General features: G+C 40.0%; 1 protein-coding gene across 2 annotated transcripts in view; it reads left to right on the forward strand.

The window, feature by feature from the left end:
- LOC136864356 (octopamine receptor beta-2R) overlaps positions 1 to 23,349 on the forward strand; it is a 1,721,356-nt gene that overhangs the window by 788,621 nt on the left and 909,386 nt on the right. For both annotated transcript variants that reach the window (XM_068231021.1, XM_068231020.1), the window contains one exon: positions 5,598 to 5,631. In XM_068231021.1, the coding sequence (XP_068087122.1) occupies positions 5,598 to 5,631 (34 nt within the window). The remainder of the gene's footprint in view (positions 1 to 5,597; positions 5,632 to 23,349) is intronic.

Raw genomic sequence — 23,349 nt, forward strand, 5'->3', positions numbered from 1 at the left:
AGCGTTGCTTTAAATCTAACAGTGAACGTAGGCCTATCTGTTACAGAAAAGTATCTGGAAACCATTTGGCTTGACATTAGTCGTCTTGGAGGGGGGAAAGCTATTTGATGAGATGTATGTGCCACGGTTATTTTTAGATCATACAAGAAGCCTGACATAATTATGTGGGCGCTGTACCAGATTCATCTTGGGCGCAATGGAGAAAACTATACGCTCTTGGGACAGTGTTCGAGAAACTGAATACTCTAGGAAGGCAGATTAGATTGCTAAGAGTTTGTCGGGTGAACATCGGTTTATGTGGCTGGAACATCTTATGTGCCAATATGATAATAATTTCGTGTGGCTATTTCTAGCCGGGTGCAGCCCTTGTAAGGCAGACCCTCCGATGAGGGTGGGTGGCATCAGCCATGTGTAGATACCTGCGTGTTCTTGTGGTGGAGGATAGTGTTTTGTGTGGTGTGTGAGTTGCAGAGATGTTGGTGACAGCACAGATACCCAACTCCCGAGCCACTGGAATTAACCAATGAAGGTTAAAATCCCCGACCCGGCCGGGAATCGAACCCGGGACCCTCTCAACTGAAGGCCAGTATACTGACCATTCAGCCAACGAATTGAAGATGTGCCAATTTGAACAACATGGTTAGGTATGAATTTTCCTTTCTTAAAAAATCCACCATCTTGGAGACAAAATGCCGTCTTGCCAATCGCTCCACCGCTGGCGCCGGCAGAAGCACACCTTCAAGCACACCCTGGGAATTAAGTGGGTATGAAAAAGTAAGACAAGGGCAATACAGATTCGAGAAAGGTACGAAGGGTCTGTGCATTTCGCACTTCATAACATTGTATACCGTGATTGCATGTTTACAGGAACATAAAAGATCTCCCGGAAGATTAAAGGACTCAGATCCTTTTAATCTTGCACACGCATCTCCTCAGAAAACGGTACGTTTCCATGACAGTAAAATAGAAAATATCAAGCTGATTGGCTCAGACGGTAGAGCACTGACTTTCTGGACCCTCGATGCAGGTCCCACCCCAGCTTACTTCAGTGGTATTTTAAGATGTTCAAATACCCCAGGTAGATTTACCGGTTTTTAAATTGTCTGCTGCATGACAAAATTCTGGCACTTCAGCGTCTCTGAAATCTGTTGAAGTAGGCAGTGGGACATAAAACAATAACTATTATTATTATTATTATTATTATTATTTTACAATTGGCATTACGCCTCACCGACACAGATAGGTCTTATTGGGACTATGGGATAGGAAAGATCTAAACGACCGGGGCTTTAATTAACGTAGGCCTACAACCGTAGCATTTGTCTGGTGTGAAAATGGGAAACCACGGAAATCCATTTTCAGGGCTTCGAACCCACTATCTCCCGGATTAAAGATCACAGTGCGCCCCTAACCGCACGACAACTCACCCGGTATTATTATTATTATTATTATTATTATTATTATTATTATTATTATTATTATTATTATTATTATTATTATTATTATTATTATTATTATTATTATTGCTGCTGCTGTTGTGGAAATGTTAAAGGCACTATTTCCATATAACCTAAAGGTAAGAAAACAATTAAACAGTTAATAAGGGTTTAGCCACTAATAATCATCTGAATGAAGATTTTGTAAATATAGGATTCTGGTCAAAAAAACTTGCCGTGCTAACGCTGGTGACATAATGCCAGTCCAAGGAAGTAGAGTATGATATAAGCTTACATTCCTGCTCACAGCGCTTTCATTGGTCGAACGCGTGTGACGTATACTGGAGGGCTAGGAGTGCGCGCTTGTATTTGCCTGCATGCAGCATTAACGTCGATAATTAAGAAAAAATAAGTTTAATTTTTAATAAATAATTAAAAGGTTGCCCTTATTAAAATAAAATGGTACTTTACATACCTCCTGTAATCAATCATACGGTACTGTAGATAAATAATAGAAGAAACTCTGAGTAATTACATCTTAAAAGCCGACTGTAAGTTCAATACATACATAGGTAGAAACACTGGAATAGTTGTTGGTTTAATTATATTTAGAACTAACGTTTTGATGACTTAGGAAGTTGTTGAAGAAGCTGAAGTTGCCCACAGTCGACTCTTCTTCTCTGAATGCTTCTTCGTAGCATCTATTTTATTTTTTGTTTTATGAGGTGACGTATTCTAATGAAAGTTCTAGTTTTGACGCATAGAGAGATAATATTCTCGTCAAGTTCAGGATATTTTGATTTAAATATAGAAGTTAAAAACTGCATCACTCTTTCACATTTATAAATATAAAGCCCGAGAAAACTGACAAATAGTACCCCAAACTGCATAAGTTTTTAACACCATTCTTCGGTTGGACGAGTAGGGGCTCCCTTCGAAGTGACTAATAACCAGTCGTGAGGCACTTCCTGTAGCAACGCAAACATTTCACCTTTATCACCCAATCTGTGTCCGACTCCATGGCTGAATGGTCCAAGAGGTCTCGGATTCGATTCCCAGCCGGGTCGGGGATTTTAACTTTCATAAGTTAATACCTACTAATGGATCGGGAGTTGGGCGTTTGTGCCGTCTTCTATATTAGAATTTACCATAGGTAGAGCCCCATCCCCACAGACGCGCAGGTCGCCTATAGATCTGCACCAGGCTTCTCCGGAGACCTAACGCCATAAACTACCCAGGCTGTTATCTACAGAGCGACATTTGAATGCCAAGTAGCCTGCAAGATATGCAACTGCATCCTGGTTTACGTCTTCAGTTTTGAAGTCCTGGCTCAATTCTTCCATCCTTAACAACTCCGACGTTTCTTCCGGTTCATCTACGGGTCAAGTTTTAACAACATCTATACAAAATTCACTGCTTACGAAGTTATTTTGTTGCTATTTTGCTTTACGTCGCACCGACACAGACAGGTCTTATGGCGACGATGGGACAGAAAAGGCCTAGGAATGTGAAGGAAGCGACCGTGGCCTTAATTAAGGTACATCCCCAGCATTTGCCTGGTGTGAAAATGGGAAACACGAAGTTCAAAAAATCATCTCGTTATCAGCGTGAGGATGAAAACTACCCGTATCTCCCGACGATGGATTATTCTCAGCTTCCACTGACACACTACTAGAGAAAGGAAATTCATTACTGCCCGTGGGTAACAGAAGTTGAATTATGTTTAGAACTTCAAAATGGGGCGGATTGCTATAAAAATCTCCTAGGCCACGGACACGTGAAAATAAATTCTCCAAGCATAGTTGGTTTAATTTGGCAGTTAAAATATAAGACATACTTGCGTTGTTGATGTCTTCAAAAAGTCCCAAGAGAGAGTTTATAGAAATTAGAACCACTTCTGAAACGACGTAAAGTTTTCCGTTTACCAACTCTCAGTTGTGTAACCACATTCAGAAAGCACTTCAGAGGATTTTCCTAACTCCTTAAGTTTAAGCCATATCCACTTCTAACGGGAATCTTTTCCAATATATTCGCCCTGGAATTCAACACGTCGAAAGTGTCATTGACTAGCTCTATGAAGTTGCTTTCAACTTTCCTGTTTAAGGTATACCACACTGCCAGAGCTGTGCGCCTGGAAAATAACTGCGCAGCCATTCTCACAATCCATATTTAGAATCATTCATGTTTAACACAACAATCGACAAAGTAAGGAAAATATTATAAGACTCTGTGTATCTCAATATGAAAGAGAGTTTCTTATCGTTCACCGCAACAGTCTAGTGTTGGCTATTGAATGCATGATTCGAAGCAGTGTATCGATTCATTCAAGTGTCCGAGTGAATCGATTCACAGGAACGGCGAGCTCACGGCACACGATTCAGCTTACTCCCAGCGGACAGTCCTGAGTGGCGCACTCACTGGACGTTGACGGAGAGCCGAGCTTCCGCTGCAGCGAGATATACAGTGAGCCATAGCACACCGAAAGAATCGTACGCAATCACGGATCAGTGACAACACACACACGGTTCATTATCGGTACACTGGACATCGGAAGGGAGCCGAACTTCCTCTGAAGCAATACATACAGAGCCATGGTACACTGAAAGAATCGTATGCTATAATGGACTCTTGAGCTCAGCTCATTTGAAAATAATACCCACTTGCATTCACTGTCCTCTTCTTACAGGGAGGTTTAAATAATTGATGGATTTAATTGCAGTGTTAAAAAAGGTAGTCGAAACGTAATTCTAAAGTAGCTGGTAAGTATGTAGGCTATTAGGTTATACTATTTATTAGTTTAAAGAATCTTAGTATTATAACTTAGCTGATTTTGACAATTAATTAAACTCGACTCTAGCCTGCCCTATGACTATGAGTCATGCTCATGACCACTCAAAAGTACCCGTTTCATATTGGGAAGAACGGCTCAGTATTCTCACAGTTCGTATGTCACATCCTTTCACAAGACTTCAATCATATGTGGACAGTAAGTGAGCCGTTTGACGCAATAACTTAACCAACAGTATGTTGAATCAGAAAACCAGTGAGCTACTGTATACCTCGGGTAGCCTATACAAAATATGACGATTTAAAAATATCCTCTGCTGATAGAAAAAATACATATTTTCAAAAATGACTGAGCGAGTTGAACGTTCTCTTAGTATCGCGTAGCTATGCGCTTGCATTCAGAGGATGGTGGGTTCGAATCCCACCGTCAGCAACCGTTAAGATGGTTTTCCGTAGTTCCCCATTTTCACACCAGGAAATGCAGGGACTGTACATTAATTAAGGCCATGGCTGCTACCTCCCTAATCCAAGATCTTTCCCATCCTGCGTCGCCGGAAACCTTCGATGTATTAGAGTGACTAGCATTTTTTCTAAGAAAGGAGTTCATAGTATGAAGAGCAGATAGCAGCAGCGAGCACTGAATGCTGTTGCTGCTGTCTTACCAGTACAAACTACACAGATGCAGTAGGAGCGGTGACTCTAATGTGCCGTGAATCGGATCACTGTATCGATTCAGTAACGTGAACGGAATGAAATCAATCGATTCAGTAAAATGAATCGAATGTCCCATCACTACAACAGTCGCCGACAGGAGCCCTCAACGTGATGTCAGCATGAGCCGATGTTATGCGGAAAGCAAAGCGCGGGAGTCGGTGTTACATACGCTTGAAACGTTAGGAGATAGAAAGTGTTTTCCAGATATTACCTGTAATTGAAGACGTTTATAAACATACCATCAACTACTAAATCTATAAAATCAAACTCTTGTCTGTAACGTGTGATTTTTTTATACTATACTTCGATTTTATCTTGACATGACAGACAAATTTCAAAAATACGTTCAGTTGTAGTCTTTGTTTCAGAGCGTCCCAGTTTTGATTTGGGGAAGGAGGATTTTAGCCGCGTCTGGTTAATTTCTTAAAACTCTCTCTCTCTCTCTCACTCTCCAAAACTGTCACATAAACACGCTTAAATGAATACACCCCTCCTTAGAGCACTGAAATTAGGAAGGGTATCCGGCTTTAAATCTAGACGAAGTCCACAAGTATTGCCGACCCGAAGTAACTGGGAATAAGAACAATAAGGAAATAAAGGAGTGTATTTTCATCGCACGTTTTGGGGGCTAAACTAACTGTTTTATTTTATTTTTTTCAGGTGGCGTCAAAGAAGGAAATATCTCATTTCATTGGTGAGTATCCTGTAAATTACCATCTCTCTCTCTCTATGCCTATGCATATAATTGTCACATTGTTCGCAAACTTTGAATATATATCTCGAACATGTTTACCTCGGAGCGAGTTGGGCGTGCGGTTATGGGTGTGCAGCTTTGAGCTTGCATTCTGAAGATAGTGGGTTCGAACCCCGTTGTCGGCAGCCCTGGAGATGATTTTCCGTAGTTTCCCATTTTCACACCAGGCAAATGGTGGGGCTGTACCTAAATTAAGCCCACGGTTGCTTCCTTCCCACTCCTAGCTTTTCCTATCCCATCGTCGCCAAAATATCTATCTGTGTCGGTGCGACGTAAAGCAACTTGTAAATATATCTCGGAGTAGGCAACGAAGTTCGACATTAGACTCAGCTGAATATAATTTTACGAAACTCAGTTTTTTGATTAAGGATATATTGCTGTTTGCTTAACGTCACTAAGACTTGTATAGTTTTACATTAACAATGGGATAGGAAAGGGCAGGGATTGGCATAGCGTTAATTATGTTGTTAAAATGGGGAAACACTGAAAATCTTATTCAAGGATGAATGGGGTTGAACTTGACTGCCTCTTAAACACAGTCATACACAACACGCACCACGTAGTCAACCCACTCTATGAGGGAGAGAGGTTAAAACTTCGGCAAAAAATCATTTGAATGGTGCAAGGTGCAGTGCAAATTTATACAAAGATCTCTGTTAATAGTATTCATATTTGAGATCTGTATTATGGTTTTCAGATTGTCTATCTGATACGATTAAGCCATTGATTTTGTAATCAATAGCTTATAAAATATTTGTAGAAAACAGGCAAAGAAAGGAGCGGATAATGTGTCTCGAATGTCGTCTTAAGTGGTGGGATATTTGTTTAAAATCTATCCATTATAGGTTATCGATGAGTACAGGGAAGTTCTTTATAAATTGTGTGGCTATTACTAGGCTGGCCAGTCCTTGTAAGTCAGCCCTCCTATGAGGGTGGGTGGCATCTGATGTCTATAAGTAAATGCAAATTATTGTGGTGGAGGGTAGTGTTTTGAGTGGTGTACGAGTTGCAGTGATGTTGGTGATAACACAAATACTCAGTCCTCGAGCTAAGAGGATTAATCATTTAAGACTACAATCCCCGATCCGGCCGGGAATAGAACCCGCAGCCCTATGAACCTAAGTCGACAACGCTGACTATTCAGCCAAACAGCGGAGCACAGGAGAGGTAGAGGTGGCCAGCGCATACAGCAAGCTTGGACCCGCCAGTCTGGACAAAAGTGAGTTCCGATCTCTCACTCGGACTTCACGGAACTTCACTGGGACCGGCCGAGTTGGCCGTGCGGTTAGGGGCGCACAGCTGTGAGCTTGCATCCGGGAGATAGTGGGTTCGAACTCTACTGACGGCAGCCCTGAAGATGGTTTTCCGTGGTTTCCCATTTTCACACCAGGCAAATGCTACGGCTGTACCTTAATTAAGGACACGGCCGCTTCCTTCCCACTTCTAACCCTTTCCTATCCCATCGTCGTCGAAAGACCTATCTGTGTCGGTGCAACGTAAAGCAAATTGTAAAAAAAAAAAAACTTCACTGGGGACATAGAGTATGGTTTCGTCTCGCTCGCACGGTGCGTTACTTCCAAGTAACATTCGAATAACTGAAGAAGAGAAAGAAGAGTAGAAAATATTGCGATTATAGACTGAGAAGTTTACACCTTTTGGTGTTAACGATACGGTTTGTTATGTTTAAAACAAGCGATAAATGTTTCTTTTACCGTGTTAATTATTTTTAGTGTTTCTTGAAATAAGGAATATGACAATATCTTGTTACATGACTATGTCACTAAGTTGTAAGTTAACGAAAATACTGTAGTCGTCTTTTTCATATAATCCAATTCGACACAAGGCAGACGCCAAATATGATATTCTTAGATGCAACTATTGACGAACCTCATGTAAAAAAGCGTAATTTATTCCAAAGTACCCTGTTTAAAGGAAGTGTCAAATTTTTTGCATAATTTCCAATTGCGACTTCTTTGAATTTTCTCATTTTCCTATACAGAACTGTTGCAACCACTTCCAGATTTTCTTTCACGTTTATAAAATGTATGACCTTCGAATTGAAGCGAGCTTTCCTGGAGAAGAGAATGTTCAAAATATTAGACTATCCACTCTTCTTCAGCTAATTTATTTAGCAGTCAGAGGGTGGTATGAATGAAACTGAGCACCTGCTTTCTTTTCCCCTACGTTTTCAGAGCTTGTATCTCATTTTACAAGAGTAAAGATTGGTACGGGGTGCTCAGACACGATGTGCCTACTACAGAATGAACACCTGATTTTCTAGAGAGTATCTGCGTTGCTAGCGGGATGAATAAAGAATAGTATGTGCTTCGAAAAAGGAGTGTGTACTACAGAATTTTGAAGATACCTTTGTAGGATAATTTAATTAGGAAAGGTTGACTAACACGTAATGGCAGAATGTATGTTGGTAAATCTTCCGAAAATGTCTTATAGAGTTCTTAGCATATACCTGAAGCTGAATTCGAGAACAGTCTTTAGGTTCTAGAGACGTAATGTAGAATGTAGAATAGATAAGTGAGCTTAGTGTTAAGAAACGAGAGCTGCTGCGTTTCAAATAAAGAAAATAAAGAAAGAAAGAAAGAAAGAAAGAAAGAAAGAAAGAAAGGATTTTCTTCGTTTCATCGGAGATCCAGGTTTTCAGAGTGGTGTTGGGGATAGCATTGGAGTTGATAACATAACTATTTTCTTGACTTTTCTAAAGTAATGACTACCACGGCAAGGAAAGTCAGGTATTGGGTTAGATATCCTTCTTCTGATGAAGAGATAGATACTGAGAGAGATGGAGAGATGGCAGGAGAAGTATCGTTTCCCTTCTGCAATAGGTACCATATAAACTTTACCCTTGTACCGATCGTTAATCTGCTCACCATGGCAACAGAAAGGCATTTCATAGAATCAGCCTAAAGTAACATGCGATGGCAGGGATGAGTGCCCTTCCATTTAAAAATATGCAGTTAGTATCAATATCTCTGTTATTAATCACCACATGAGAATAAGTAGCACAATATTTTATAAGCCCCTGTTTATCATTTACGAATATGAAAACAGAACACCAGTATCTTTAATGGTTTATACGTTATTTCGGTGTAACATCTTAAGTGAATAACCACGTATATAGGCCTAAGATAATGCAGTGGAATCATGCTAGTGACGTGCTGCCTGGAGATTTAGGGTATGGCATAACTCCATGGCTGATGGCGATGACCCCTTTCAAAGATTCCTCCAGTCCTGAATTGCAGTCGTACTGGTGAGCGAGTAAAAATTGAAAGATGCTTTGAACTGATGAAGCGGCGTTTACCGCTACTGCAACACAGAACAATATTAAATATTTATAATACTACGTCGCTTGTGTTATGGTCCTTTGTTGTTCATAACGTTGCAGTATTGTCAAGCAAAATAATTGCGGCGATCATTTATATAACAATACAAATACACCTACGTCTTAATCTGCATGTTGAAGGAATTATTTCCCATTGCACGTATTTGTGAAACTCCTCTTCCAATTAATTTAAGGCAACTTTTCATTTCCAGTTAGTTTCTTTTCAGTTTTCATTTTTAATTTTTTTAAAGTAATTCAATTTCTTCCAAATCTGAGATGAACTTACTTCACACCTTTCTGACAAGAGTATCCTTTGTATTTATTTCTTCTACTTCCTTCCCTTTATTTTAAGGAAGATTTTATATATATAATAGAACATGTTATTTGTTAACTATCACACGAATTTTAACTGTTTAAACCTTCACAGTCCATCATTGCTATGAAACTCCACTGGTGTACTCACTCGGTAATTATGTATAACAACTGAAGTTGATGGGATCCTTACCACTCTAGTTAATTTATGCTGTATAATCGGTCAGCTTGTTGTGAATGCGAATGAGCTGTAATAATTAAGAGACTTGAAGCGCGCCAAAAAAAAGTAATTTTTGCTTTTCCGTTCTTTGTTGATTGAATAGAAAACGGGTAACGTGCTGTAAAACACGCACAAATCTGATTTCCAAAGAAGTGCAAGTAAATCAAGTACTACTTCAGGCGCAATGGGTGTTACGTTTCTTTCTTCTGGGATTATTATTATGGAACTTGAAGTACATGCTAATCTCAGTAGTACCTACTTTGAAGAACCTTCTCAGCTTTATTCATATCATCCAGAGTCTGTGTAGCTACGACACTTTTGCTTGTGGTATCAGGACGGCTTTGTGGAACAAAGGTACAAAAGTAACGCAGCTCTACCTACTTGCGTGGGGTTTCACTGCCGGATGAACACACTGAGTTTGAACGCTGACCTGTTGTTCATCTCTAAGGATATGAAAGGGCAAGAACGGGGAATTATTTTAACCTTTAAGTTTCCCAGTCTATTGACCATTTAATTAAGGTATACATTTAGCATTTTCCCGCCGAGAAAATGCAAAACCGCGGAAAACTATTGTACGGCAGCCGGTGGTGGGTCGAACCCACTATCTTCTGAATACAGTATTATAGTTGCAAGATGCGAGCCATGTATCCAACTCACTCGCATACGGAAATAGAGGTTGGAAATTTCGGTATAGATAATTTAATTAATATAGAGTGAAGTGGAATGTCTAAATAGGAATATCTCTCTTAATAATAGTACTACAGAAAAATATGTTTTATTTTTCTCAGTTCCCTTATCTTATACGATTTTAGCCATTTTTTTATATCTTCGCGTTAAAAATATACGTATTCGGCACGATCGGTTTCTTCAAGGTTACCCTATTCCATATTCACATTCACCTGATTACTTTATCATTTTACGTGTCCTCCTATTCCACATTTTTCCTGTTGGTGATTGTGATATCCCAGACCTTCGTGTGGTCGTGATAATAATAATAATAATAATAATAATAATAATAATAATAATAATAATAATAATAATAATAATAATAATAATAATAATAATAATAATAACAATAATAATAATAATAATAGTAATAATGGCGTGTGGCGTCCGGAGAGGCCTACACCAGGCCTTATAGCCCTTTACAAAATATACGGTTCTGCAGTTCATCATGCTGAAAAAGAATGATGAATTATAGGCAATATGTAAAAATATATATATATATATATATTAGCCCTCATTTTACCCAAATGTATGACTTTCACATTTCTGTGACGTGGGTGATAACTGTTAATTTTTCTTAATTTCTTTACAGTTAATTTAAACTGTAATTACAACTTTAACAATTAAATGCTGCATATTGCTTTAAATCCTCCACTTTTAAGGGTAACACGTAACTTTACTTCATGAACATTTCTGAGAGCGTTTATTAGCATCTCTTAATAGGGGCAGATACACAAAAACATTCCGCAATCAAACGCTGCAGCTTCTTTGCAATTATTTACAGCTGCATGGTCTGGGGTGTGAATGGATCTCACCACCACGTCCCATAAATTCTCGACAGGGTTCATATCAGATGAACATGGTGTCTACAGCAGCAGGTGAAACACTCCAGAACGCTTTTCGAACAGTTTTAGACAACCTGGACTCGAGGACACAGTGCATTGTCCTGATGGAATATGCTGGAATGTCTCATCATTGTCGGGATACGTGAAGTCCATGAAGGTCTCCAAGTGGTCACCAAGCAATTTAACGTAATAGTCACTGGTCAAAGACCTGTTCAGATGAATCAGCAGATTAAGCCCAAGACACATGAATACACCCCACACCATTATGCAGCTACCACCAGCATGTATGGTGCCTTGTTGTCGTCTGGGGTCCATGGTTTCTTGGGGCCTGCGCTATGTCCGGACGCTACCTTTAGCTCGAAACAACTGGAACAGTGGCTCATCGGACCAAGCTATTTGTCACAAGTTCCCCAGAGTCCAGTTAGCAACGTCACGCGTCCAGGTGTGCCGCTGTGCCCAGCGTCGTGGTGTACTCTGGTCGGTCTTCTGCTCCTATATCCCAATGATGTTGAAGAACGCCATATTCACCTGCTGATTATGGGTCTGGTACCTCCTGTATTGAATGTGGATGTGATTTCAGCCAGTGTGGCTTGCCTGTTACCACAGACAATTGACACCGCTAATGGTGATCACTAAGCATCCGTGGTCGGCCACTGCGCTTTTCACTGTAGGTGGTGATGGCTTCCATGAGGTATTCCCAATCCATGCGTGACACCGTCAACATAGTAAAGTTAAATGCCTGCGCAATGTTCCATTCATTTGGCCCTTCACTAACATGCTCCGTTTGAAAGACAAAAATTGACGTCGCCTTGCCACAACCAGCACAGACGGTGTTTACACTCACCCTCGAGATACCAGATCACACCTGATACAGGTCTAGGCACTTCCAATACGTCATGGTACGGTGATGCCAGCGACTTTTTCCTTTGCATACTGCTGTATCATGACTTTTGGCATGTCAGTGTATGTTTGACTGATAAGTGAAGTCACTCTACTTCCTTCGGTAAGAGTTATGTATCCTTGCCATCCGTCTTTTGCTAATTCGTTTATTTCGGCAGTGTGCTTTCTACATGAATGTTTTTTGTCAGTTTGCTTAAAAAGTTATGTTTACGTTAGAACAACGTGTTTTTATTGTGGGGGATAATCGTGAGGAGGTTCAGTTTAAATTATAATTTTATAAATTTCCTGGTATCTACAACCCTCACACAAGAAAATTACTACAGGAAAATATGCGGCAAGTTATAACGAGCATCTGACAGGATAAGATTCACTGAATGTCTGCAAACCTGACTAGAAGCCTGATGGATGTCACTTTGAACATCTATAATGCCAGATAAGTCTTAAGTCTCGTAGTTTCACCAGAAATATTTTTCATGACTCCTATTTGATGCTGCTTGCCTCTTTGTGGAATTTTTTATTTTTGCTAGTTATTTGATATCGACGATGGAAAAGAAAAGGGCTAGGACTGTGAAGACAGCGGCCGTGGCTTTAATTAAGGTACAGTATCAGCATTTTCATAGTGTGAAATTAGGAAATCAAGGAAAACCAGTTTCAAGCTGTCAGTTCAAAACCGCGCAGCCAAGTCACTCGGTCTATTTAGAGGACTATTTACATATTTTCATAATGGTTAACGTTTCGAAGAAAAGGCATTTAATGAAAGTTGTAGGAACAATGTTTTGAATGCTTTTTGTCATTTATTTTCTGGTAGACGAGCCATTACACCTAAACAGTTTCAGTTATTCATCTTCTTCTGGTACCATATCCAAACAGTAGTTTAGGAACCGTTATGTTGTAATGTTTCCTATTGTGTGCTTGTATGTTTTTCGTATCGTGGATGTCGGGCCACTTTTGGAAATTGCACGTCCAAGAAAATCTTCTCCGCCTAAGTCGGCGTATTCTTTCTATCTTGCCTTCTACGATCAGTTGTATTTGTCATTTCTGAGGATGACATATGTATACAGTAAAACCCCAACAACCGAGCTCGATAGCTGCAGTCGCTTAAGTGCGGCCAGTATCCAGTAATCGGGAGATCGTGGGTTCGAGCCCCACTGTCGGCAGCCCTGAAGATGGTTTTCCGTGGTTTCCCATTTTCACACCAGGCAAATGCCGGGGCTGTACCTTAATTAAGGCCACGGCCGCTTCCTTCCACCTCCTAGGCCTTTCCCATCCCATCGTCGCCATAAGACATATCTGTGTCGGCGCGACGTAAAACAAATAGCAAAAAAAAAAAAAAAAAAAAAAAAACAACTATCCGTATCAGTATGGACTGAGGCCACCTCGGATACCTGAAAACTCGGATAATACGAACAGTCGTAAGGACATCAGTGCATATCGTACAATATCACTAAACTTCTTCTCATATCACAGATATTTTGGTATTGTTTACAATTAAATAAAAACACATTCGCGTTTATTTTTGCAGGAAATAGTGTACTACAGTTTGTAGGTAATACGAACAATACGTATAGTCTGGGCCTAAATTCCATTATAGATGTGTATTATTTTGTACTGTATTGTTATATATAACCCTGTATGAAATGTTTCTCTTGAAGTTAACAAACACTAAAAACTTTGTAACATTTAACACTTTTCACTTAATGAAGAAAGTTCTTTAGAATTTTTGTTTCATAGTGGTGCCTCGTTTCTTTGTCAAAATAATGCACATCCCTGCAGAGATATTTCCCGCCCCTAAGCCCCTGGGAAATACCGCCCCTCACGTTTAATGAACATGCTGATTTACATGTATACATTTTCTATATAGTAAATGTATAATATTTGTTTAAGGTTCGCTTAACTGCCTTGCTCCTCGCTCAGCGAAATTATTGCTACGTGGCAACCCTCTCGTAGTTCCCTTCGAGTATTTTCTGGAAAGAGTGACTAAGCCAGACTGGGGTCCCCCCAGCCGGCCCAAGGACATGCTGCGGCTTGGTTCTCTTCGTCTGGATTCCCTGTACACCTTCTGAAACACGAAACGGGTATGTTCCGTCTCTAACCGAGAACCGAATATTCTAGTACCGGTACTCCATCAGGATATAAAAATGAGGCTAGCCGCGGGCAGTGAGTCAGTGTTGGAGTTCAGTAGTCGGACTGGGGTGGCTGTCGTCAGTGCCCTGCCAGTGTCAGAGTATCTGAGTGGAGTACGGTGTGTGTACCGCCTTGGAGTACTGTGTGTGTATAACCGTGGACTGTAGAGCATCATGGAGTCAGCGTGTGGAACAGCTGTCGCGAGTAGAATTGGAGCAGTGCTAACAGTCGTTGTTGTGATAGTGCTGGCTAGCACTGTTGAGTTGTTGCTATTGTGTGACTGCTGTTTAGTTGCCAGTGTTGCGTAGTTCACTGTGTTTGAAGGTGAAAGTGGTGGGCTTTCTCTCTGGAATCAAACCAACAAACAATCATCGTGTGTTATGGGAGTCAGCAGCCCTGTGTTCAAATCTATCCGCGTTCCCTGCTGTGTGTGAAGGGACTAAGCGTGAGAGTGAAAATGACAGGTGGAGCCTGCAAATAAGGCTTATAGTCCGTTCAGGTAAAGACTGTACAGCTTGAGTCCACTTGTGAGACACTTGCAAACAGACAGCAATTGCAGTAGTGGATCTGGTTATTCATGGCTGAATAGAATTGTGTGTGTGTGTGGGTCATCCTACTATTAAACTAGAGCGACAAAACAGACAGTAACACTATTTACCATGTCATCGTAGTTCAGTATCCTCGTAATGTTGCTCTCAGTTTCTAGAACATCCAAGTTGCTAAACTTTCCTTCTGCTGTCATTGTTGTTCTGTGATAGTTCTGTGATGTTTTGGGAAGAAAATTACCTTTCAGCTGGGCAGTTCTTGCCATCTTACCCAGGTAATTTGTAACAGCAGTGTCCATCTCTTCATCCTCGGATATTTATTTCTTTATCGACAACAATAAAAGAGTAAGTTTACACTTAGCAAAAGAAATATATGTATATTTCTCTTGCCAGTATACGTGGCATAAAGGATGCATTTCAAAAATTATAAGATGTTTTGCCGCTCTAGGCCTGGACCTTTTTGGCATATACAGTTCTTTAAAACCCCACAGTTTGCGTGGCACAGTACCCACGACAAAAAAAGAATTACTACATTGTACAATAATTCAGTGTTTTAAAAGACTCACCACGCCCCCTTGCTAAACAGATTCTAGGGAGATTCAGATCTTCTTGAACCCAGAGAGATGACGTGTTTCATTATGTTTAAACGATTTACAAAACTGTTACAAAGCCACAAAGCCGTAATGACATTTGTGCTGACTGGTAGTACTGGGATTTCTATGACCTAAACCTCTGGAAATATTCATGCACCTGTGCCCTAAAACATACCGAAGCACGACAAAATATCTTGGATTTGAAATATAACGCAAAAGAAATTACACTGGCCTATTATAAAATGTTTGTCCAATATTTTTATTCATCATTTAAAAAAATCTCCAATGGGCTACAGTAGACTGTTCGCCCTATATATAAAAAAGAATAAACTGATTATTTCACCGTGAAAACAATAAACAAATTTAGCTGAATTCATACTTGACAGTAGGACGGAAAGATTCTGAGCAAAAGGAGAGAAGTGTCCAACGCCTGTCCTCTACTCAACGTATGCTTTCACAGTTATGTTAACAGAGTCTCTGACCGATTAGAATAAAATTACTACTTGGCATCAATGGGGTTGAACCCAATTAATGGGGAATGTCTGGCAGATATTAAAGGGCTAAAGGCGAGGCAGACCGGTAGCAAATCGGATCTGTTCCTAACACTACTTTGTCCTTTCTGTTCCGACAACTTAATGCTCGTGAAACTACCTTCAAACTTCATGTAACAACAAAATAGAACTAAGCAAATCCAAACTAACAAAACACGAAGGAAATCACTTGGTGTTGTCGACACAAAACATGTGAATAATACAATTGCATTATGACCAAAAATAAACTTTTAATAATGAATGCTAAACTACAATCGAACATGTATTTATCACACCAATAAAACAGTGTTATCTCTTTCACAAACACAAAAACATCAGAATGAGAACACGACGCCACGTGTGATAGAAATTCGAGCCCTACTGACTACCGTGTGTCCTGTTATCAACTGATTGCAAAGAGCAAATTATAATTTACATCAGAGAATGTGTTTCCAAGTTTAATCTATGAACCTACGATTGTGTATGTTCCAATTTACAAAGCGTGTTCTCCGAACTCCACCACCAATTTCCTTAAGATCCTTAATGGAACACAATTTCAATTATGTTCACCATCTGTTCCAGTTCATTAGCATCAATTTGAAGTTTGATAACGGTTGCGTTTACTTGAGATTAGGAGCGTAATATACTGTAGTTCAGAACAAGTGGCTCATAAAATGTTATGACGGTGTTATTACAATGTTGATTCTTTTGAGTGCTGTTGGATAGTTATTTTGCAACTACTCATTATTTCTCTAGCTTTGTTGAAACATCACACAATGCCGGGGAGGGTACGTTATCTCGAAAGTGGATAAATCACCACAAGGACGGGAAAGGACTAGAATTCGGGATATAGTAGCCTCCACCTTAATTAAGTACAGTCCCAGAATTTTCCTAGCATGAAAATGGGAAACCACAGTTCCTAGTAGGAAAATGGGAAACTACGGAAAACCATTTTCGGAGTTGCCAGCAGTGGGATTCGCACCCACAATCTACCGGATTCAAGCACACAGCTATACGAGTCAAACCGCGTAGCTAGCTTGCTCGGTTTAGCCATTACTACTAAGATCTTAAAGTTACAGATTAGGTTGAGACTCCAAATAAATTCAAATAGTTCACGTACCTGCAGGGATGTAGGCTATTATTAAATCAAACCATATATACCTTGTGGTGGTGGTGGTGATTATTGTTTTTATAAGGGAAAGTACAACTGCGCAACCGTCCTCGGTTATCGAAGGTGAAATATTGTAACCAGGTCTGTTGTCTTCTAAATTCCCTGTCTTTCTATCCCTATGTAGGACACATATCTGCAGTTTGTGTGGTTGAATGTTGTACTGAAATAACTAAGAATATTTTGTATTTAAAAATAGGTGCGAGTTGTGTCGAATCCTCGGCCACAGATCATTTTGGCGTAGAATCAATTATGTGAGTGTTAGGAAGAAGTGAATGCACAGAGTTTAGATTCAGAGATTTTTCCGTTTTTTGCCAGAGTATCCTCATGCTAATTATGAAATCACTCTATTTCCAGTCTCTATCGATTCGAATACATTTTGCGAGACGGGGGCAGTAAGACAGAGGAAGTCGGTTGCGGGTCTTGGCGCTCCGCCGCCTCGTCTTTCTTACATAGTACAAACGCTCTTTCAGACCCAGCCTCGAACTTCATGGGTTTGTTCGCTTTCCTTAGACTCATTCTTTCTACTCGTATTCACTTGCAGTAGGCTTCAACGTTCTTTAAATTAAGATTCTGAGACCTTTCGGAAATTTTCACAAAATTCTCAACAACTCCACAACTTTTGCCACACCTAATCAAGTTTTCTCACAAATTACAGATATCGATGATCTCACGGAAATGCAATGATCAACACTTGGCAGTATGTGCTATCATGTCACAGCCCCGATTTGTACTAAGTTTACCTCATGCGCCGAGTTCCGATTTCACCTCAAAATGGTGGCTGCGCGCACCACTCACCATTACGCCATTTGACCTTGAAAGCTATTTGGTTATATTCTGTAAACCTTCCTTTTTGCAAGACAATTATTTTGAAGTTGTTGGAGGAGATCTGGTTTACACCTTTCTTGAACACATAATTCTACTGAGGGACCCAGTACCCTCCGTAGATAACTGCCAGGGTGTCGGCCTCCATATCCCAAGATAGCGGGTTCAAGACCAGCATAGACAAACTTCAGACATACATACATACATACATACATACATACATACATACATACATACATACATACATACATACATACATACATACATACATACATACATACATACATACTGAACCCTTTTGGTCCATATTGAGGGATACCTACCTTTCTTACCTATCAGAAAAGTTCATGAGATCTGTCTCTTGGGTCGTATAGGGTTCTTCGTCACTTGCTGAGGTAAATGTAGGGTTCAGTACTTCTAATCTATCTACTGGAATGAAAGGTCTATTTAAAAGCTTCCTATTTATTCAGGAAAATTCTGAAGCCATCTGATGTATCAATGGTATCATAGAAGTCAATTGTGTCCACTGGACACCACAATCATTTTTACATAAACGTCAGAACACTGGTGTGAGACTTTAACGTAACTGCCTGACGGGCATTCTTACTAGAAACCATTGTCTCAATTATTAATCATTTAAGAAAGGAAAATCTGGAAATCCTTAAATTCGGCTTCCATGTGAGACCACATGTACCATCATAGTGATTCGTTATGGTCCAGCCCTCGTAACACGAACTCTGGACTCTGGGTATAATTAAGGCCGTCCAATCGGTGTGTGCCACACAGTGGTTCTACGGCATGGACTCTTAATTCAATCGATGTGACCTGCGTCTATGTCATGGACCGACATCTAATCTTCCAAGTTACTTTAAAGTCATTGTGGATGATGACCGCAAGGAAAGGATGCTACAATGGCATATGGCCCTAATCTAAGTCACTGAGGTTAATGACCCCCTGACCATCCAAGTTTCTAGGCTGAAGGCTAAACACAATTAAGTTACATCGGTTGATGACCAAAGTTCCACTTTACTATCCCCAGCACATTCACTGCTCAATCAATCAAAGTTCAATAATTACAACAATAGCAATGCTCACAAACTTTGTGGCAGTAAAATTCATTTCCTTCGGATATGTCCCCTTAAACGTTACTTTATATTTTAATATTCCCCCAGAAAAACAATCTAAAATTTCCAGAATGCATCTCCAAGTTATTCGCTTGATTAAAGTTATTTCAAAATGCGGTTTCACTGAATTTAATAATTAAATAAATTTAAATGATTTAACGAAATGTTAACGAACAACAAATTTTATCTCCGCGGACTCTGGTTTCTTCACAAATTTCTACGCAGCTGTGATGTGAATTCAATCTTATGATCTTTATCTGGCTGGAAAAGAATTGTTACATAATTCATGTCCAGTTATATACCTTGTCTCGTGATCTCACACTTTTAAAATCTAATCTAGTCCTAACCGTTATCAACACTTGGATATCCTAATAATCTACGTACAAACCAATCAACTCGCCATATAATTACGATGTCATATCTCGTCATTACCATTTATGAAATTTTGCACACCCCTCACAGACAAACCGATCATCACAGCCATCGTTCTATATTTTGGACAACCCTGAATTTGGTTACTCTGTTCCTTATACTCAAAGTTCGTGATTTCAAATGTTCATTACGTCCCCAATTACAGTATTTCACAATACTTAGATCATTACCGGCTATGAATTTCAAATAAATCCAGCATTTTAACGTTTTCCATGGCCGAGAAATACAATCTCAATACCAAGCCTGTCCCGTTATCACAACTGAGGCCTCTCGCCCCCCAAGCTCGCTTGGCAGTTACATGAAACACCTGGTTTACTCACAGTTGACTGGCTTCTCAAAAGGCTCTCTTTAAACTCTGCCGACAAATTTAAACAAATACGATATTCTAACCAACAAAATGCACAGATTATGCTTCAAGATGCCCACACTAATTATACGCGTCGCCAATTGATACCGCTATGGATTTCTACGAATTTCTTTCCATTCTCAACATTATAAAATATTCCTCGGGCTATCATGTCCCGGCTTAAATGACAGGACTCTAACCTGATTCGCACATCTCATCTCAACTCATATAAAACATTCCTCGGGCTTCCGTGTCCCGGCTTCAATGACAGGTCCAACCTGATTCACAAATCTCATATCAACAAAACTAACCTCTGTTTCCCAGCTCCACAATTATCATCGACAAAGAACTGGAATAAAATCCTTACTAGAAATCTCGACGTCTAATATGGCACAATGCATTACTCATGAATAACTTCGCATAAATGATATCGTATTTAATAACTTGATTTTTACGAGAAATGACTGAAACATTCTACTAGATCTTTTTATTGTCAGTCAGACACAGTTTAAAATGGGCATAGAAAAACGTTTCTCTTCGTGACCAAATTCATCACCCTAGGTTCTCTTATTGTAAATGTCATTGTTATCATATGTAAGTTTTATTACTTCTTTGGCCTTAGTCTCTTCCTCTATCTCGACATTATCCTTGTAACCAACAATCTTTACATACTGCTGACTGAATACTTCTGCCGTTTGAAAATCCTCACATACACACTCCCCTTGTTCATTAATTATTCCTGGAATGTCCTTCTTGGAACCTGTTTTTGCCTTAAAATACCTATACATACCCTTCCAATTTTCACTAAAATTTGAATGACTGCCAATTATGCTTGCCATCATGTTATCCTTAGCTGCCTTCTTTGCTAGATTCAATTTTCTAGTAAGTTCCTTCAATTTCTCCTTACTTCCACAGCCATTTCTAACTCTATTTCTTTCCAGTCTGCACCTCCTTCTTAGTCTCTTTATTTCTCTATTATAATAAGGTGGGTCTTTACCATTCCTTACCACCCTTAAAGGTACAAACCTGTTTTCGCATTCCTCAACAATTTCTTTAAACCCATCCCAGAGTCTGTTTACATTTTTATTTACCGTTTTCCACCGATCATAGTTACTTTTTAGAAACTGCCTCATACTCCTTTATCAGCCATATGGTACTGCCTAACAGTCCTACTTTTAAGACCTTCCTTTCTATCACATTTATTTTTAACTACCAGAAAAACAGCTTCATGATCACTAATACCATCTATTACTTCAGTTTCGCTATAGAGCTCATCTGGTTTTATCAGCACCACATCCAAAATATTTTTCCCTCTGGTTGGTTCCATCACTTTCTGAATCTGCTGTCCTTCCCATATTAACTTATTTGCCATTTGTTGGTCATGCTTCCTGTCGTTCGCATTTCCTTCCCAATTGACATCTGGCAAATTCAGATCTCCCGCTACAATCACATTTCTTTCCATGTCGTTTCCCACATAGCTGACTATCCTATCAAATAATTCCGAATCCACATCAGTGCTACCCTTTCCCGATCTGTACACTCCAAATATATCAAGTTGCCTATTATCTTTAGAAATGAGCCTTACACCTAGAATTTCATGTGTCTCATCTTTAACTTTTTCGTAGCTTACAAATTCTTCTTTCACCAGGATGAAAACTCCCCCTCCCACCTTTCCTATCCTATCTCTACGATACACACTCCAGTGCCGTGAGAAAATTTCTGCATCCATTATATCATTTCTCAGCCATGATTCAACTCCTATTACAATATCTGGTAAATATATATCTATTAAATTACTTAATTCTATTCCTTTCTTTACAATACTTCTACAGTTCAACACTAACAATTTTATGTCATCCCTACTTGATTTCCAGTTCCCTGTTCCCTTATCACCGTTCCCTAGGCCATCCCGTTTACCTGAATGTACCTCCCTATTACCCTTCCAAACAAATTTCCTAACTTATACGTACCACTGCGGTTTAAATGAAGGCCATCCGAGCGCAGATCCTACCCACCCATTAGGATCTAGAAATTTCACTCCCAGTTTCCCACATAGGAAGCAGTCCCTACGTTAATTACGTTACAGCCTCAGCATTTTCCTGGTGTGAAAATTGGAGACCACGGAGAACCATCTTCAGGGCTGTCGACAGTGAAGTGCGAACCCACTACCTCCCGGATCCAAGCTCACAGCTATGCGGCCCTAACCGCACAGCCAACTCACCCAGTCGTACCGAACATAACAGCCTGCCTGAAAATTGGCGGGTAGTAGCTGGGGAGTTAGATACATTTCTAATACTACTGATACGTAACAAACTGGTTCATCATAGCATTCGAGCTACTTAATCCCTACTCTGAGGTACTGATTGTAATGATCAGTGTGCATATTTAACGGAATAAAGGCAGAGAAGTTTTCACGGCTGTCTGCGGTCTGGTCATTGCAACACTAGAACTTTGGACTGTTAGATTGGCACCGTACTACTGTTAGTTAAAAGTGAGAAAATGTGCGGTTTATTAATTTGATCGAGTATTTTATATATAACATTGCTTTTAATCACTACAATCCTTCTGACGACTTCAGGTAGGAAAACCACAAAGACAGTCTTTCTGGGAATCCCGTAGCGAGGCACGGGTATATCAGCTAGTTCGTAGATAAAAATAAATGAAATGTTGAAAAATTAATTACTTGCTTGAGCTCGTATAAGTAATGGAAGTATTGTAATATCAAGTTCTGGAGCCCTTTGAGGGTGCTAGTGTTGGTACACTTACCCATGGACCGAGCTCGGTAGCCGCAGTCGCTTAAGTGCGGCCAGTATCCAGTATTCGGGAGAAAGTGGGTTTGAACCCCACTGCCGGCAGCTCTGAGGATGGTTTTCCGTGGTTTCCCATTTTCACACCAGGTGAATGCTTGGGCTGTACCTTGATTAAAGCCACGGCTGCTTCCTTCCGACTCCTAGTTCTTTCCTGCCCCATCGTCGCCATAAGACCTATCTGTGTCTGTGCGACGTAGAGCAACATGTAAAACTTATCCCCGGCATCGTAATACAGCCTTTAATAGCATTACGATCTAATATTTAATATTGATCATGTATAATAATTTAATGTGTCTATCATTGGCCCTTTTGGGGCAGATCCTCCAATGTGGGTGGGTGGCGTCTGCCATGTATAGGAAACTGCGTGTTTGTGTGGTGGACTATAGAGTAATGTGTGGTGTATGAGCTGCAGTATTGTAGCGGATAGCATAGACAACCAGTCCCCGAGCCAAGGGAATTACCCATATCAAGTTAAAACCACTGGCTCTGTCAGGGATCGAACCAGGGACCCTCTGAACCATTCAGCCAAAAAGCTGTACAATATTAATAATAATGTTATTGGTTTTACGTCCCACTAGCTACTTTCATGGTTTCAGAGGCCTCGAGGTGCCGCTGTTTTGTCCCGCAGGTGTTCTTTTATGTGCCAGTAAATCTACAATCGCGAGGCTGGTGTATTTGAACACGTTTAGATACCGCCGGAATGAGTCGAGTTCGAACCTGCCAGTTTGAATTTAAAGGCCAGCGATCTACCGTCTGATCTACTCAGCTCTGTAATGTTAAATTCTGGGTGTAAACATTATTTAATGAATTTGCAGATATAA

The sequence above is a fragment of the Anabrus simplex genome, chromosome 1 (assembly GCF_040414725.1).
Source record: "Anabrus simplex isolate iqAnaSimp1 chromosome 1, ASM4041472v1, whole genome shotgun sequence".
NCBI lineage: Eukaryota > Metazoa > Arthropoda > Insecta > Orthoptera > Tettigoniidae > Anabrus > Anabrus simplex.